This window comes from Sclerotinia sclerotiorum, genomic scaffold, assembly GCF_000146945.2.
Source record: "Sclerotinia sclerotiorum 1980 UF-70 scaffold_29 genomic scaffold, whole genome shotgun sequence".
NCBI classification, from domain to species: Eukaryota; Fungi; Ascomycota; class Leotiomycetes; order Helotiales; family Sclerotiniaceae; genus Sclerotinia; species Sclerotinia sclerotiorum.
The window spans coordinates 154,920-173,261 of record NW_001820807.1 but is presented as its reverse complement, the minus strand read 5'-3'; the positions used below and the strand labels follow the sequence as shown (position 1 = coordinate 173,261).

The window sequence follows — 18,342 nt, the reverse complement described above, 5'->3', positions numbered from 1 at the left end:
ATTTCTAATCAAATAAAAGAAACTCTAACCGAACACTATTCACACTTCAGCACACTCTATATACGCCATCACACGCCAAAATTCCAAAAAGTCAAATACGGCTTGAATCTAAGACATAGGGTCTTTGGGATTTTGGGATATGACGTTATTTTGTTGCCGTTTATGTAATAGAGATTTGCGGATTTGTTGGTAGGGAAGGTAAAACATACTAGCTAAGCTTTGTATTTTGGGATTGGATATATAGTTTAGCTTGGGGGAATGGAATGGATGGTACAAAATAGGTATGGAATAGCATAGTCGGTACAGTAAAGAGTATAGTAAATATACCTACTTCATCATAGCCGCAAAAAACGAGTATAAAAGCGGGAGAAGGAAAAAGAGAGAAGAAGGAAAGAAAACAGTGCATCGATATCCCCCCTTAACAACACAATAAATAAATAGGACAGTCAATAAATCATAATCAATCCAAGACATAAAACAAAATAAAATCTTACCTACTACGATATAAGAAAGATATACGAGCCATCTGCGCGTCTATTACATGCGAATCAGTCCCGACTGGGTAAGACATGAGACGGGAAATAAATTTAGGGATCCGGATTCGGATAGAGATTTGTTGGTATAGAACGAAAACGGAATGAAACCGGGTACCTGGATCTGAGCTGATCTGTAAGCAAGATCTTTTCTTTGCCTAGGTATTTTGTTATGATGTGATTTTCCTTTGATGGTTTTTGTATTGCATATAGGGAATAAGTATAGATGGATGCTAGATGCTAGATGCTGGACGGTGTATGATTTTATATTTACAGGTTTTCGATTACAGATCGTGGAATTAGGTTATTTTTTGTATTCTTAAGATATTTTCAAGGTGGGAGGGAGAATGAGGGATCCGGTAGGGAGAGAATCGGGGTGTTGGAGATGGATATCTAATATCTTTGGTAGAGGGATTGATGGACCATCATTTAAATATGGTAAATATATCTCTCGTGCTGATTTCCAATCGCCCATTATTGATGTGTTTAGGAATTGTGCTTTCGTGGGATTCCGGTCAAGTTTCGCGGAGAGTGAGGAGTTGGTACTCGGGTTATGTGATGGGATGATATTCATGGATTAGGTTCTCTATGAAATATGGAAATTTTGATGGATCCATGAGCTAGGGTGGCGCGAGTTCGCGTTTATGTTTATGAAGAGCTGGAAGGAGCCTAAAGGGAAAAGTTGTCAAATACTATGATCGTTCTTATGTCTTTGGAATTTGTAACTAGGAGTTTTATAATTGTTTTTGGAAGGTAGGACTGGGTCTGGTGATCTCACGATTGAAGGTTTATAGGTATTAGGTTTCTTGAGTTTATTTGCTTTGATAATTAATATAAGTTAAATTTGTTTGTATTTTATAAGTTCTTTAGAGTAGGTATAATATATTTACCTTTTATTATTATTAATTATATTAAATGAATTATATATTTTGAATAATTGAAAAAATGATAATAAAATTGTGACGCCTCACACCTCCGGGTCACGTGGCATGCCCCGTTTGTATTTAATCATAGGAAAACTCGCTACTCTTGTTTTCCTTCTTCTTTTCTCCTTAGCTTAGTATTTTCTAATACAAGATACTTTACCCAGTATTCTTGGGTGTGACAAAAATAAACTTTATATAATATATTTATTAATTATTTAATTTTATATTTTTAGGATTTTTATATATTATTATTATTTATAACTCTCAGATTTGAATTTTATAATATTAATAATTATATTAATTGAAAATAATAATTAAGAAAATGATTTCTAAAATCTTTTATAAAATGTTTATTCTATAATTAAGATTTTATTTAGATTTATTTTATTATTATTTTTGAATCACTCTCTTTTTAGTTATTTTTCTCTATTGAAAATAATAAATAGTGTTACAAGGAATGACCTCACACAGGGAATAGTGGGAAGCTGATAGGGCAGAACTGAGGTAATATTGGTCTAGTAGGTTAATCTCTCTTCTAAGTTCTACGGAAGTGCGAAGCTCTCTTACAGAGAGCTTCTCAATCCAGTCCTAATAGGACTAGTGCCTTGTGTACGTGCTACGCAGAAACCATTCACTTTAACAGAAATTAAAATTTATATGATAGATTCAAATTTTCAGTTTTAAACAAGATAAAAAAACTTTTATTAATATTAAAAATCAAAATATTTTGATTAAAAGATTTTCTACAAATTATTCATTAAAATATATTAATGTATTATATCTTTACTTTATCAAAATAAAACTAACAACACAATATATCTTTTCTCATCAGCGAGTTAATGACTTAGTTTTTATTAAAGATCTTTATAACGTGGTTTAAGACCGAGTGCACCATATCACCGAGTGCACCACTTTTACCTCAATTTGCACTTTCTAACTCATATCATTCAACAATCATTAAATCAATCAATTAAAACTATTAAGAATCTAATAATCTAGGATCTATTATACTATTTTGACAAGTTCTTGAATTATGACCAGTCTTTCCACACTTACTACAGCATCGACTAGTAGATGATTCCCTATTAGAATTTCCCCCATTTTGACGCTCGTCGTATTGAATCTGAATATCAATCTCTTGTTGAGATAATATATCTGTAGTTTCTTGTTCAGTAAGTACTCCTCCTTGATGTGATTGAGTCTTTTTCGCGTGTCGACGTTTGCTTAATACCTCATTTGCCTTCTGAAGTGTATGGTTTTCTGCATTTAAAAGTGTGTTTTCATATACCAATCTCTTTGTACCTTTAGCTAAAGCTAATATAATTTCGAATATAGGTGTGGGGGAGCTTGATTGATGACGAGCCATTCGAGATTTTACTAAAGTTGATTGAGAAAGAGCTTCAATTGGATTGTGAAGAGTTTGAGAGATCCAAAGGTTTAAATCGAAAGGGGGGGGAGTAGGCGTATGAATTCGAATATCTAATTTTGAGAGTATAGCTTGAGGGTCAAATGGTATTAGACCTGTTCTTCGAAAGCCAGCTTTCATATTCTGAGAGTTGATTGATTATTGATACATAGCTTTGAAAGTTATAAAGAATTCAATTTTGGTGATATGATTGATATATGCCTTGATAAACTCCTCAATTTGAGAACTATATGAACGTTTAAGTACACCAAAACATCCAACATCAAGTGGTTGAATTAAATGATTTGAATGTGATAGTAATTTGAGGTATATAATATCATTTGATTTGCAATATGATTGAAAAGGTATTGATTCGTGACTTTCATACCCATCCAATACTAGTATTCGATATTTGCCCTTCCTTTGACGAATAGTATGTTTATTGAAATGCTTTAATCATTCTAGACCTATCTCATTATTCGTTTATTTATTGGAAGTAGATTTAATAGCTCAATCCGCAGGAAAATCGGTTTCGGTATACCAATTGGAAAGATGAACTTGTTCTTGAACTACTAAAAATGGAGGTATAGTTTCACTTTCTTTATTACTATATATAATTGCCGTAGCCCACTCTCGATTGCCTGATTGTATTGCCTTGCTTCTGCTATTTCGTTCAGCACTAGTTACAACCATTCCAGGGCATATTATACTCATCATAAAGCCGGTTTCATCAAAGTTATAGAAATCGGAATCGACAATACTATATTTCACTTGCATATTCGATACCAATCGAAACTACTTTTCAATAAGCTTAGGATCTTTACAAAGAGCTCTTTGAAAGTTATAGACACGACTAAAACACATCTTTAATTTCATATAACGCTTTACAAATCAATAAACCCAAAACTTTTCAACCTTCTTTACCCTCCGCGATTCAAGAATATAATTCACCATATCTTCTATATTATTTAATTTAGATACAAATTCTCTTTCATTTATATTAATTATATATTGAATAAGTATCTCCTCTTCTAAATCAGTCATTTTATGACTATTTGCTCGAATTTCTATACAAGATACTAAACCATTCATTCTGCAAAGAAGTATTGTATACGTTATATTATATAGCTTAGCAGCCTTTCAAATGCTTAGTTTTTTATCTTTTTGAATAACTTCGATAGCTAAGAGTATTTGAGCTTCTTTTCTATTTGATTGCATAGTAAATGATTGATAAATCGTGTGTTGAAGTTGGAAAGTGCAAATTGAGGTAAAAGTGGTGCACTCGGTGATATGGTGCACTCGGTGTTAAACCACGTTATATCTTTTTCCGGCCTTTTACACTTTTAAATTGAAATTTAAAAGTGAGTAATACATGAGGTTGGTTTATACAATACTATTCACATTCATTTTTTATTGATTTTGAACTTTTCGAATCCCCAAAGGACAATTCTACTATATACCGAATATATAATGTACAATTATAAAAGACACCACAGAGATAGTTTTCAGAGAATATATCTATTGAAGTTCAAACGCAAGAGATCTTCGAGGTATGGGGTTGTTGCTTGATGGGGAGGAGACGTATTATTTGTGTGAGATGCGGATGTGAGTTTGCTACAAAAGGGAGGGATAAGAAGAGGGGTGACGGATTGGGTAAGTTCTTTTGTTTTTGTTGTTGTTTTGAGAGTAATTAATGGATGGATGAGATGATTTATATTGTTTGTCGGAAATTTCAACATTCATTCAGTCAAGTTAGAAATCATGATCCGTTGCTCAAATTCAAAGATTAATAGCTAAAGTTTTCTTGTCGAGCAAAAGCTGTAGTATCAGTTAGTTCCTGCTGTGGATATTAAAGAAGTCGTCAGGGTTTTATAGTAAAGGCCGCTGTGACATATTTCAATTCCTGTTTCGGCTTGTTCTCAGTGGTTGGGGGCATGTTTGAGATTTACAATTCAGTTCTCTCACAAGTTACAAGTTTTTAGGGAAAGGGTTTCATTTGGATGATAATTATGGTTAAAATGTTAGATATGACTTCTTAGTCACGAGTATGGAAAGAGTTTGGTGTCATTCTGAAAGGCGGGGCAGGGAATGGTATATAACAAGACGTTCTCGTGTGAGTTTCGGAGGTAATATTTTTTAAATGATCCATTAAGGGAGACTAATAGGTGCTTCTTGGAGATGAGTAGTAGTACTTAGTTGTAGAAGTAAAGAAGGAATTTGCTTTGGAATGTGGGGGAGAATTAGGAGGGGGTTTGCGGCTTTTATTGTGGTGTGTGGTATATTGTATTTTTAGAAGTGAGGATTATTCTCTTCACTTTGGCAGTGGTTAATTTACCCTTTAATTTAATGATTTTATGGACACGATAACAACAACTAGACGTCTTCATTCCTCTCTGGCTTTACAGTCGAGGTAAAGAGACGGAAACTTATTGTCAGGTTGCGGGTTCTGTGGCTAACAAATTCGAATATCGTTTTCTAAAATATCAAAACTATGTTGTAATGAAAATATTTCGATGCGTAGACTGTGTAGTTTGATACCAGGAGGGCAAGACATAGTTTTTTTTTATAGAAGAGAAGTGAATTTTACTCCGATCAATCTATCTATTTTTATTTTATATTGACCAATAAGAGCTACGTTTAGCAGGAATTCAAAGAGCTCAAACATATCGCACTCGCTCGATTTAAAGATGTCTGTAGTCTGTGGACTAGTTGAGATCTAGAACAAGTCAATTTGAGATAGGGAATCTGAAAAATAATCTATTTTCACGTATATATATATTTCCATGAAAAACAGTGAGGTTTGTTCTTCACAAGCCGATTGATTTATCAGGTGTTGTACCTGAGAATGGTATTGGGCCCAATTGCACTAGATATATAGCAACAGGAGGGAAATAGACTACCCACGAAATGATAATGGCACAAAAGTGACAGTAAAAAGCAAGTTTCCAGTCCGTAACCTTACATATCTGGCAAAATTATTGAGATCTGACCTTCACACGAATACCACCAGCAAAAGCTACCCAGGTAAACATTCAACTAAAAAATCCATGAAGCGCCTTGACTTTGGGAAACACAGTCTGATTGTAATTTCTCCGAAAATTGTGTACTATTCCATTTATGTTTTTTATACTCAAGAAGAAACTTTCCTACAGAAGATAATTCTCTGAGTCTCCGAGTCTATTGAATCATCTGATTAACAAAATGGTGGTTAGATCGAGGAAAGTAAGTATATAATACGCTTCAACCTTACCACAAATAATTTCTAGTTGAATCAATAAATCAACACAAAATCAAGATCAAGGAGTGATGGTTTATTTGACTGATATTCCCAAATATCTAATATATTTGTTGATAAGTGTTTGGCCAGATGTCAAAAATTGCCTTTTTGGAGTCTTTTTTAATGTAGGCTGCAATTTTCGTCATCATTTACTTATTCCGTTTGCTGACGCAGTCGACTTGAAGTATTATTGTCGGTATAAAGTATACCATTTGGTCATTTACCCGAACTATCATTTTGACTGCCAGGAAGTTAATGTGGCAGAGAGAAATCCGAATATTCTACACGACTTGGACTGTTAGGCAGACTCCTGACCCGTGCCCTGTGACGAGGATGCAGGCGAGGTTTTATATTCTTGGCTGTTACTTCTATACTATAGGACCTATTATATACTAGTTAGAGGCTTAAAATTTGAGGCATTGTGTTAAGGGCTTCTTTGAACCACTTCTATCTTCTTACCGTATTGTAGGATGAAGAGTTATTGGGTTTATTGAGACCAGAAAGAGCATCAGATTGAATTGATTGATTCTCTAGCTAAGCAGTTAAGCTGCGAGTATATATTCAAAAAATGAAGGAATAAGGTTAGGTCTTCAGCCTTCGGAATTAAAGTGCTTTGAAATCAAAATATTGAAAGCAAACAAACAGTATACCAAAAAGGAAAGAATGAATTAAAAGTTGAGTTTTGTTTGCTCCTTATATGCATCATGCAATATATATGCATATGCTGCCAAGATCCCAGGAGGTCAACAAGAGTCCTGGTAGTTGGAGCTGAACACATAGATATCTTATGGAGGTGGATATTTAACAGCGCTTCTTTTCTTCTTTCTGTGTTCGTAGCAAATTTCTTAGACTCTTGGATCATCATTTTGACTTTTGCTATTGGTGTATGAATATTTGTAAGATTATAATCTTTCATCACTTCAAAGAGGCTGTAATGAACGCTGAAGAGATGCTAGGAAGTTATTCGTGTTTTTGAGATCGTGGCAGAGAAAACTGGAATTCATTTGCTGCCAATTCTCCCTTTTGCTTAGCATTTACTAATATTACTGGTCTTCTTTTCATCAACCATAAACCATATCAACGCCCAATAATCATCTGTCTCTTAGCCGCTTCCTCTCCCAAAGTTGGCGCATGATGTGTTCATCTATTGTTTCTAGAACCATCTGTATCCAACCCCAATTTGTCTATTTCTCAAACCTAAAACTGGTATCTGAATTTGCTGAAATCCTTTGTTAGGAAGGAATCCCTCTTCTTCCCTGGCGAACGCTTAAAATAGGTTTTAAATTGTTGAGCTAGCGCTCAACGCGGCAAAGAACTGAGAGTTTCAAAACTTTTGTTGCACATCTGAAATTGAGCGCAAGATCATAAAGTTGCAGATATGCTAGCTTATTTTATCTAGAACCAATATACGGTATGCCAGCCACTCGGCTAGAAATAAAGAAGGCAAGAGCACGAGGGCTTCCCTTTGTTGCAAATCCAGTGACCACAATCCTAATACCACATTTGATTAGTGAACTTCCCTACTATAAACAAAGAGTTGAAGTCTCTGGAGATTTTGTTGCATATCTGAAATTGGGCGCGAATTATTGAACTTGCTAGACATACCATTTGATGGGATCTGGATCTTTCTACGGACGCCAGTGCCTCGTCTAAAATACTGAGGCTACTCCTTTTCTTGGGAGATCCGATGACCGTAGCTCAAAATATCTTGAAAAGGCAATTGATTGGTGAATTCCCGTATATTAGACAAAGGGTTGAACTGTTTGAAAGTTTTGTTGCATGTCTAAAATTGGGCGCGAGTTTATCAACTGGTCTTCAGCTTGAAAGTTCAGTGATATCTCTCAACATCTGAATGTGATTGGCTCAGTAACATTCTGAAATAGAAATATGAGTTCTCAAGGGCATTATGTTGTACATCTGGAATTGGGCGTGAGTTCTTGAACCTGCTAGTGGCAAGTGTATAGGCAAACCGCACTTGTGGACTTAAGGCTTATTTTTGCTACATGCGGTCAGCTTAGTAATAGGAGCGAGTACATCTCAGCTGAAACAATAGTATCTGCATCTCTTAACGAGATCGCCCCCGAACAATATTCTCCACCCAAACACACTGAGGCACTGATGTTGATATTTACGCCAAAGGTAATGTGAAAATTCGGCTGCACTGCTTCTACATTTCTTTGTAAGTTTGATTCGGAGGATCTGAACCTTTGTCGATGAGACCATAAGTTTCTTGAATCGTATCCAGTCGTGTTACATTAACACCGGCTTCTCGTTTACAATTTGTGATGTTCGACTCTCCGGGCAATGACTTGTTAATTCTCCGAAAGTAATTGTGTTACTGGTTGGTAAACACCATGTCTAACTTTTGGGGACGATTATAGTAGTCTATTAAGTATGCAACGCAACTCCATAGGGTAGAAATCCCGAAAAGAATGTCATCCTTGGTCGCTCGATTCGGGACGGGGAACAAGATATACCTGTACCAATCTATTTACACAAACCAAGAGAACCTCTTGCTTGATCCTCCTAATAAGTCGAAAAATCTAGACTGCATATTTCTTACAGTACCTTCTGCCAGTGACCAACTTTCACGTATCGAACTTTCCCCGTTTTTAAATCGTAAAATAGTTAATGAGGGGTAGTAGTGGGGCAAACCATAAATTCAACCTAAAGCGGGACTTCCGCATCACGACCCAAACACATCCCGTACTCTTCCCGCTTGGTTACCACTACATCAAAGTGGGCCCTCTACCCACAATAAAGCATAAACACATATTCTAGGTCATTACAACTGACACGACCTTCACCAACACGTGGAGCATCTTCAACCAAGATATTGTACTGACAATGAAGGAAGTAAAAGAAGGCTGTTGCGGCAAAATAAGATATGCAACAAATAACAAAGACATCACTATGCAGTGAAACAATGTGGGACTAGAAATGCAGGTATCCCCGCACCAGAGGTAGCACCGGGGGTCGTACAATGACGATAATTATCTGAAGTAGACGCCATATAGATGGTGGGTATACCGCGGAGCAGTCCGCGAATCGAGATATGCAACAAAAGACTTCATATGCATGATATGAGCGTATGGGGACCGGAGTTTGAATAGAACATATACCACGTTGCATTGGGAGTCGCATTGTGGTCGACTAAAATGTGGGACATTGATGTAGTGCTCCGTGGAAAGTGAGACGCGATGTGCAACAAACGTGGAAGTAAAGATGGGGTTGTAGATAATATGCGTGGTTGTGCTGAACAGGAGAGTTTGAATGTATGATGACGCAGTAGTGCTAATGAAAGGAGGGGTAATGTTTGAGATAAGGCTTGAAAAGACAAGTGGTGAATGGGTATGTAAGGATATCGGGGACTCGTCGTTAAAGTGAGTGCATGAACACGTTGAACATGCACCTCATACTCAACCCATCTAGCGCATATCCTTTTAAAACCCCGCCTTCTAAAATTGGACTTGCAGCCATACCTCTAGTCCCTATTAAGAGCTTCAACGAGATGCCCGAAATATACGACATGCAACAAATAACCAAATGCGGAGCCCGTACCACCAAAGACTAAACCATGGAATGATCCGCAGATTACGATGTGCAACAAAACCAAGTTTCCGGGAAGTACCCGCATGCATTTATGGTGGCATGACATGACGAGGCGGTGCAACTCAATGAAAGAGGCTCGTGATGTGAGTTGTATATTGGGGTTATCTTGAATGTCACTGGTGTGAGGCTTGTCGGGCTGGTGTTTGTTGTACAAGCGTGACTGTGTGAGGCTACGTGGAATAGCTGGTGAAGTCATGTATTATTTGTCCTCGTGATAAAAGTATAACAAATGAACGGGATGTCCTCCAGCTGGTGGGAATGCTTTCAACCGATCAGGGCCCCAGCATCTGTGGCCGAGCGTCTGCATCTTAGAATTATATACGGAATCGGATCGAAAGGCTTAATGTGATACCCGTAAATACAATCGGGCTTATCCATCCTTTCTCAAATTTACAGTATGAAACTATTTCGAAAGCTTATTTGATGCTAGGAGAGTCCTCCTTAAATACTCCGCACAACCTTATTGAAGCAAGGCAAGCTATCACTTGCTTCCAAAACACATAAATATCATTCATGCTAGTTTTTGTTAGAACTGAGCCTAAGACAAAACAGGAAGAATAACAAGAACAATTTGAGGCGCAAGAAGATTTATCATTTATCTGACGCAGATGAAAACCATTTGTGAGCTCTGACAACAACAAAATTCAACATGATCGGTGCGACAAAAGTCATCGAAGAATGATGCCGCAGATGATTGATGGCATTTAGTCATGGTTTGACAATTAAACAGTGTTGATTGAATGGAAAGATGGTTTGTCGTAGATGATCGTACTGTGTATCAGTGGGACCCGAAGTCTTGAAATTTTACTATACACAAGCAAAGCTGCAATTCTCTGAGTATGATTGAAGAGAGAACGGAGAAGTCAACGCCATACCTGCCAGTGGAAGTCTTTCTGAAGCTCTCACTTCATTATTTGAGTGTTGTCCAAAGGGTTTTCTTATATATACCGTTCACTATATTTTGGAAGAGAGGAAGGAGTACATTTCGAGAATATTGCTTCACCTCCGACGCGATTGGAGTTCCTAGCCATTTTAGAGCCATAATTATGGCTTTGAGTAGTACTCAGAGGTAGTTTGCATCTCGTAGCGATCTTACTGTAATGCTTTCATCTTTCTTTTCAGGTATAGCACTACTAGCAGTGATCCAATTCAGGGAGGATAGCTGAGGCGAGGTCAAAGCCATGTGTAGCTACCTTGGGAACATTACACTTACACTTTCCCAATCTAAGCTGAGATGGTAGTAAGTCGATGGAACAAGTGACGAAAAAGCTATCCTCATTGCACATAAACGCAATCAATTCAGAAGCTTCAAGAGTGGTGACGTAAATAGAGAAATAGTAGCAAAAAACGAAGTGGATAATTGAAATAAAAGTCAAAGAACTTGCCACATAATCCACCCCAGGATCCTAAAAAAAAAGCACATTTGTGTTTCTTTAAGAATTGTCTAGACAATGAGTTTGGGCCTGAGTAGAAGCCAAAAGTAACCAGCCTTAAACAGACTTGTTCTGTTGGGTTTCTTAAGACCAGAAAGAGTATCAGATTGAATTGATTTATTCTCTAGCTAAGCAGTTAAGCTGCGAGTATATATTAAAAAAAAATGAAGGAATAGGTTAGGTATTCGGCCTTCGGAATTAAAGTGCTTTGAAATCAAAATATTGAAAGCAAACAAACAGTATACCAAAAAGGAAAGAATGAATTAAAAGTTGAGTTTTGTTTGCTCCTTATATGCATATGTACTATATATGCATATGCTGCCAAGATCCCAGGAGGTCAACATGTTCACAACCGTGGATGCCCATCCAAAAAGGAGGAGTTTTCCCCACAACTCGAAGTGAATAGCTAACAGCTAGTCCAAACACTTAAGACCAAACCCACATCAGAGACACAGCCATCACATTCTCAAACCCCCCTATATATTCATCCTCAAACTTCATAAAACTACTCAAGTAAGACGATGGTAGAAACAGTATAACGTGAATTTATGGAACTGCCATAGTCCTGTACTCTTGCCTTTCCGAAGCCATCTAGACCTTGAGCCATTATCACCTCATTTCTCGGATGATTTCACAAGTTGGGAAGGGCTTTGATATACCGGATTACTGAAAATGGTATACTTGAGGTGTGGTTTGATAAGATTACACAGAATTGATAATGATGATGAATAAAAGAAGTATTGGCAGTAATTACACTGTTCCCCAGCTGGTCAAGTCGTTCCATTCTTTATCATCATCATGTAGTACCACCTACTATTCTCCCATGAGTAAGCCTAGGAAATCCTGGCATTATCGTATTAATGTAGATTTTTTTTTAAAAAAAAGAGAACGTACACAGGAAGGATATGTATTCCGTTATCGTGTTCCCTCGGAAGTCGAGTATATCCAAAGGTTCTGTTGAATGATGAAGTATCATGCCGAATCCGCTCCTTGCAGCCAAAAGCATTTCATCGGAAGGAAGGATTACTCGACGGATTATACTCATTCAATCAAAGCTTGGATACACATGAGTATCAACGATACAATTCATAATCGGGATACTCCCTCCCTATAAATAAAGCCAATTGAGGAAGCATAAGGTGTGCTGGCTGAGCTTATAATAATTAACCCACTTTGGACAATGGAGAATATGATTAATAACACCGGTACGGTAATATATGCTTTATGATGATACTAATTGATGGCAGTACTTCAGGGACTTAATGCTAGATGAGCCTTTAATTCCATGGCAGGTTCAAGACCCAACTTTCAATGCTTCCTGTTATTATGCTTCAAGAAGGAACAAGCTCATCTCGTACACATGAACAAATCAAACTAAAATCACGACAAACATATTCGAAATAACAACTAGTTCATCTGTTGCCTCCGGAAAGCACCACCTTATCTTTCTTATAACAATACCACATACCTAAGAAAACTAGCCGAAGCAGCTCCACCGTATGAGATCTCTAACAGATCTTTGTAGAGCATGATATACAATTTCGATATTGACGGTCAATGATTTATGGAGACTATTACTGTCCATAGTTTATCGCACCGTTCGACCGTTTCTTAAAGACCGATAGAGACGATTAGATCATGTCATAGGTCGATTTGAGCAGTTGACGGGAAGCGCTGTGGCAGACTTCGAGATATGAAGTCTGGGTATATGGGCTATGAAAGTACATGGGGTTCTATACTGCTGCAGTATATCTAGTTAAAACTACAGCAGTGGAATTGGAGATGGAGAACATGTGAAGGGGAATTATAGGTAGGAAAATGTGTAATGGAGTATACAAAGAACATTTTGATATAGGAAACTGGAAGTCACTTGGTCAGATGTTGTAGGAATCCTTATGTGAGAAGTCTGAAAAAATGAGAGTTGCATACCATACGTTGATGGCTGCTTGGAATTGAACATGTATTGTCTGAAGAATTAGACCCTTCAATTCACCCAAGGCATCACCAGTACAAATCTACTCCACAAGAGCACCTAGTGGCGCCCCCAAAATAATCACAGAACCCCAACTAACCACGGCAGATCACAGGATATGATTTAGCTTGTGGTTCCTAATTCCGTGCGTCCGTCATATCTCGAACAAAATCAGCTAATTATGCATGATCAGGTTCTGTAAACAGTGTCCCAAAATTGGCAGGACGGGCTGCCGTACCGATAATGTGACAGATTCGTGCCAATGCTAGTCCTTTCCTCTCCTCTGCTATACACTGTATAATCCAACTTGAGCAATAGTCAAACGACGGAAAAATGTATTCAAATATCCACCACCAATCAACGATTGGAATGGGATCCTTTCGGCCAACTTAAATTCAATGAAGTCAAATTAGAGACTGCAGTCCCTATTCGGCGATTTGGGAGCACATAAAAGCTCCTCTATTGCAACTGCCAGATTTCCAGTTTCCCATATTTTATTGTGCGTCCCTTTCAATATACCTTTGAGGTTCTTCACCACTACCCCATCAGCAACGCCCTGCACACTTTTCACCATGACATCGATTTGTATCTCATCAACTAGCTCATCATCGGGCGAAGTAGCAAAAGCAAGAACCTTCTTCTTTCCGCCGATACCCATGAAGTACGGAAACCTCGCTGGTGAAACCTCATCCCAGGCTTTTTCATCGCCTCCAAATGCCTCAGTGAGGAACTCATTATATGCAGGATGCGGATGTGTATCACGAAGTAACCTCAAATTGTAGATTCCAGCTGCTCCAAGAAAGTATTGTGGGAGTTTGAATTTCAGAGATTCACATGATATACCACAAGAACGGGCATACTCCTCTCCTCTTAGAACTTGCAGTGCTAGCGTAGCTCCGCACGAATGGCCGACAAGCATATATTGATCTTCGATGGAGTATTTGGACTGTAAGTAAGACAACGCCGAACATATGTCTTGTAGGTGATCAGGGTGCTTGGCATTGCGGTATGTATGCTTGGGGACTGAGGAAGAATCTTGAGGGAAAGATGAATGGGCTGAAAGTCGATAATTAATGGAGACAAAAGAGGCGATCTTGGATTTAATGGATGAAGATAGAAGACGGTTAATCGTTGGGACGAAAGAGGACGAGGTGACAAGTGGATCACGCCATGCTCCTCCATGGATGTAACTGGAGAAGATGTTAGAATTGAGGAAGATTGTCAAACACGTGACACGTTTCTTACATAATCCATATCTTGGATGATGTTGCAATGGAATCTGAGACATCGCCCGCGACAACCCTGCTGTGTCTCGGGGAGTAGACACTCAAAGTCTGCAAGTCGTGCTCTTGCGCATATCTCACTTCCTCTCTCAAAAGATGCTCACCAGCATCGAGTGATGGAAGTTCAGCAATAGCCATTGTGACTGACAATCTCTTGTAAGATGATAAAGTTGTCAATAACACCAAAAAGGATGGCGCGATAAGAAGTTGTTGTGCAGCAAGCAAGTTATTTGTTCACCTTTTTGGATAAACCTCGGGTATATCTATCATTATAAATATAACAACTCAAAAGTTGGAATTCTATTGTGGTTTTATTTATATAAAATTGATAAGATAACAATTAGTTAATAACCGATATCTTTACAGTTATACACGGCCCGGTTCTTACCCGTGATTGATTTATTTTTAAAACTCTTCTATTTTAATATACTATATAATACTTTATTAAATTTTTTTTTTAAAAAAAAACTTTTATTTTAATATATTTGTTAAAGTGAATGGTTCCTGCGTAGCACGTGCACAGGGCACTAGTCCTATTAGGACTAGATTGAGAAGCTCTCTGTAGGAGAGCTTCGCACTTCCGTAGAACTTAAAAGAGTGATTAACATACTAGACCAATATTACCTCAGTTCTGCCCTATCAGCTTCCCACTATTCCCTGTGTAAGGTCATTCCTTTTAACAATATTAAATATAAATTCTAAAAAATAATCTTAGTTCTTTATAAAGATAACGAAGATTCAAATAAATAAAAAATCATTAGCCTCCTTATAATTTCGCTTAGTGTGCGATGAGTTGTTTCTAGAACTCCTGTAATTATATAATATCAAACCCTAGTCTCATCTGTCATTACTCCATCATTGACATTATCAATAATGGTGAGTTCGTAGTCTTCCTGATGTCTCTTTTATTGGTCAGTACACCACTATCCTCGGAATCTAATATCATCCCCCATATCATCTTCCATGTCTTCATCGTCAGCAGCTACTTGCGCTTCAAATTCGGATAAATTTTACAAGCTAACGGATCGGAAGCGGATCAGATTCAATCGTCCAGAAGTGTTCACGTGCCAACTGAACCCACCAGACAAGTCAACGGCCTAACGTAATTAGGCGATGAATCGGCAGAATTCAAGCTCTAGGTAGGTAGTTAACCTTAGCCATATCTGGGAAAGTGTTACGAGGTTTGCCGTCTAGATCACGTGGAAGTGCTCTAGGCTCTCGAGGTGGTTTATAACTAGGCGTCAAGCAGGGACTTAAAGTAATGACAATAATGCAATTCGTAACTAATAGTAGAGTATACTAAATGATTGATCTTGAGCACGAAGCTCTATACAAAGGAAATCCGACGTAACAGAAAGTTTTTCTTCATCGAAAATCAACCTTTTCAAAAATCTCTATTAATTTAACTACATGTCTTACAGCTTTAAAATTTTGAAATTGATTTGAGAATCAAATAAACAATAAAATACTCGAGAAAGATTTCTTCAATTAAAGATTTTCTTTATTAAAATGAATTTGATTTCAATAATAAATTTTTGGGTTTTTTTCTATATTTAAGTTTTAATTGAATATTTAAATCAGATAAAGTTATATGAAAATAATAAAATATTACATACTTAGAAATTAGAAAGTATATATAATAATGAAATTGATTTGTTTTAGATTTTTAAAGTAGATGATTCTTGGTGTAGAAGTTGTGACGCCTCACACCTCCGGGTCACGTGGCATGCCCCGTTTGTATTTAATCATAGGAAAACTCTCTACTCTTGTTTTCCTTCTTCTTTTCTCCTTAGCTTAGTATTTTCTAATACAAGATACTTTACCCAGTATTCTTGAGTGTGACAGAAGTGTGTTTCGCTGAGCAAGCGGACTATTGGGCCAAGAACATACCAAAGCGGTGACCCAATTAGGCTAGAAAGTTCAGTTGGCCAAGAATTACACCTTCATCCCCATCTTCAAGAAACCAATATCTTCGGAGGCGGATACGGAAACTATTCAGTCTCAGATATTTCTGCGAATCAGTCCAGTTTCCTATCTCGATGACAATCAAGTGAGGGGTCGAACGGATGGAACGAAGATGTCGCAGATTAGGCGTTTGACTACCTCGGAGCTGTATCCATCGGAGGCAAGAATGAAAGGTGATGTAATAAAGAAGTTATAAAATGTGTGTAGGTAAACCCTCTACGGTTTATTATTTTTCAACATAAGTCTCCATTATCTCAATTGTTTTCATACATATTGCATATTTTAAGGTGCACAATTGCTGCTGCGATCCTACATCGAGTTTAATAATCTTTCAAATTTAAGAGTTTGTCAATATGTGGAGAGAATTGGATGTCGGTGTCATTGGTGGCGGAATAGGTATGTATTTATCCCCTTTGCAAGTCGTCCATGAAAGCTAATCAGTCGGGGAGAAAAGGTGGTCTTGCTGCCGCCACAAGTTTACGACAAGCCGGCCACCGAGTCACAATATATGAACGAGCGGATTTCGCTGGAGAAGTTGGTGCTTCTATATCATGCGCGGCAAACGGTACGAAGTGGCTTGAAGAATGGGGTGTTAATATTCCAATCGGGCGACCTGTGGTATTAGAAAAACTGATATCGCATGATTGGAAAACGGGAGAGGTACAAAATGTATACGATTTGGCCGATTACAAAACTAGATGGGGATACGTTTATAACATGTTCCACCGAGTCAACATGCATGAGATGTTGATGGACTCAGCTACAGGATCGAGCCATACGGGTATACCAGCAATCTTAAAGTGTAATCACAAATGCGCAGAAATTGATCATGAACAGGGCGTTGCGACATTTGAGAATGGTGCGCAAGCCAAACATGATCTAATTATTGGAGCGGATGGAATTGGATCACAAGTACGAAAGACTTTGGGAATTGTGCCAGATCGGCAATTATCTACATCTACATGCTTGCACTGCATTATCGAGACAAAAGATGCGAGAAGATTAGGACTCAAAGATCTATCACCAAATAGTGCTATTGAGTTTTGGGGGGGGCAAGGCATTCACAAGATTGTGTTCTCACCGTGCCGAGACGGAGAGGTTCACTCATTCTACTGTTTCTTTCCGACAAATGAAAGTCCCCATGCTGGTGAAGGCTGGAATATTAACCTTACCGTTGAGGATATCCTTAGACCATTTCCGGACCTCGACCCCGAGCTTCTTGCATTATTCAAGAATTCAACCGACGTGAAACCATGGAGACTATTTGTTCATCAACCATATCCGCATTGGCAAAAGAGGTCTACTTGTATCCTTGGCGATGCAGCGCACCCTATGCTTCCTGACCAAAGTCAAGGCGCATGTCAGGCTTTGGAAGACGCCGCTGCGCTGGGTATAATTTTCGGGCAGAAATATGAATTCGCAAATTCAAAAGCAAGCATCAACGATGGTCTAAAGATATATGAGCAAATTCGTAAACCTAGAGCTTCTCGGGTACAAGCGGCTAGTGCTCGTGCCAGGGTGAACATCAACGAACGCATTGGATTCTCATCGAATACTACCAACCCAAACTACAAAGTATTAGATGAGAAGAAAAAACTGACGATCGAGGAGATGAATGAATACGATATGTATTCGGATGTTGAGAGGGCAGTTCTGGGTGTACAGCTGGAGGTGGGAATGAGGGCCAGCTTGTAAACTTATCCGGTTTGCAGTTTTTGAGGAGCACATGAGGAGTACTTTTGATTTTTGGATATCCTACTTTGTACTATTTGCCAATATTTAGCCTTGTTCAGAACGATTTCATGATCTATACATTACTTGAACTCCCTTTAAAAGGAGTATAAGCAGCTTGCCATGTAGATCATATATCCAGTACAATCTTTCTTTGACTTGTGTAGAAAAGGAGAATTACCCGAAGAACATCCGTTTTCATTCC

At 37.9% G+C, this 18,342-nt stretch overlaps 5 protein-coding genes across 5 annotated transcripts; 2 read left to right on the top strand and 3 right to left on the bottom strand.

Moving 5' to 3' along the window:
- Positions 1 to 2,438: 2,438 nt before the first annotated feature.
- On the bottom strand, positions 2,439 to 2,825 carry SS1G_14084 (hypothetical protein; the record flags this gene model as incomplete). The annotated part of the gene is made up of 1 exon (XM_001584937.1): positions 2,439 to 2,825. One exon carries the CDS (start codon positions 2,823 to 2,825, stop codon positions 2,439 to 2,441), a length of 387 nt encoding a protein of 128 aa, XP_001584987.1.
- Positions 2,826 to 3,374: 549 nt separating this feature from the next.
- Positions 3,375 to 3,641, bottom strand: SS1G_14083 (hypothetical protein; the record flags this gene model as incomplete). Its single annotated transcript, XM_001584936.1, has 1 exon — positions 3,375 to 3,641. The coding sequence occupies one exon, from the start codon at positions 3,639 to 3,641 to the stop codon at positions 3,375 to 3,377; it is 267 nt and encodes an 88-aa protein (XP_001584986.1).
- Positions 3,642 to 8,028: 4,387 nt separating this feature from the next.
- On the top strand, positions 8,029 to 8,757 carry SS1G_14082 (predicted protein; the record flags this gene model as incomplete). Its single annotated transcript, XM_001584935.1, has 3 exons — positions 8,029 to 8,070; positions 8,155 to 8,280; positions 8,707 to 8,757. The coding sequence occupies 3 exons, from the start codon at positions 8,029 to 8,031 to the stop codon at positions 8,755 to 8,757; spliced, it is 219 nt and encodes a 72-aa protein (XP_001584985.1).
- Positions 8,758 to 13,444: 4,687 nt separating this feature from the next.
- SS1G_14081 (hypothetical protein) lies at positions 13,445 to 14,579 on the bottom strand (the record flags this gene model as incomplete). The annotated part of the gene is made up of 3 exons (XM_001584934.1): positions 13,445 to 13,546; positions 13,694 to 14,348; positions 14,404 to 14,579. The coding sequence occupies 3 exons, from the start codon at positions 14,577 to 14,579 to the stop codon at positions 13,445 to 13,447; spliced, it is 933 nt and encodes a 310-aa protein (XP_001584984.1).
- A 2,180-nt stretch (positions 14,580 to 16,759) lies between these two features.
- Positions 16,760 to 18,101, top strand: SS1G_14080 (hypothetical protein; the record flags this gene model as incomplete). The annotated part of the gene is made up of 2 exons (XM_001584933.1): positions 16,760 to 16,802; positions 16,861 to 18,101. 2 exons carry the CDS (start codon positions 16,760 to 16,762, stop codon positions 18,099 to 18,101), a joined length of 1,284 nt encoding a protein of 427 aa, XP_001584983.1.
- Positions 18,102 to 18,342: the final 241 nt, after the last annotated feature.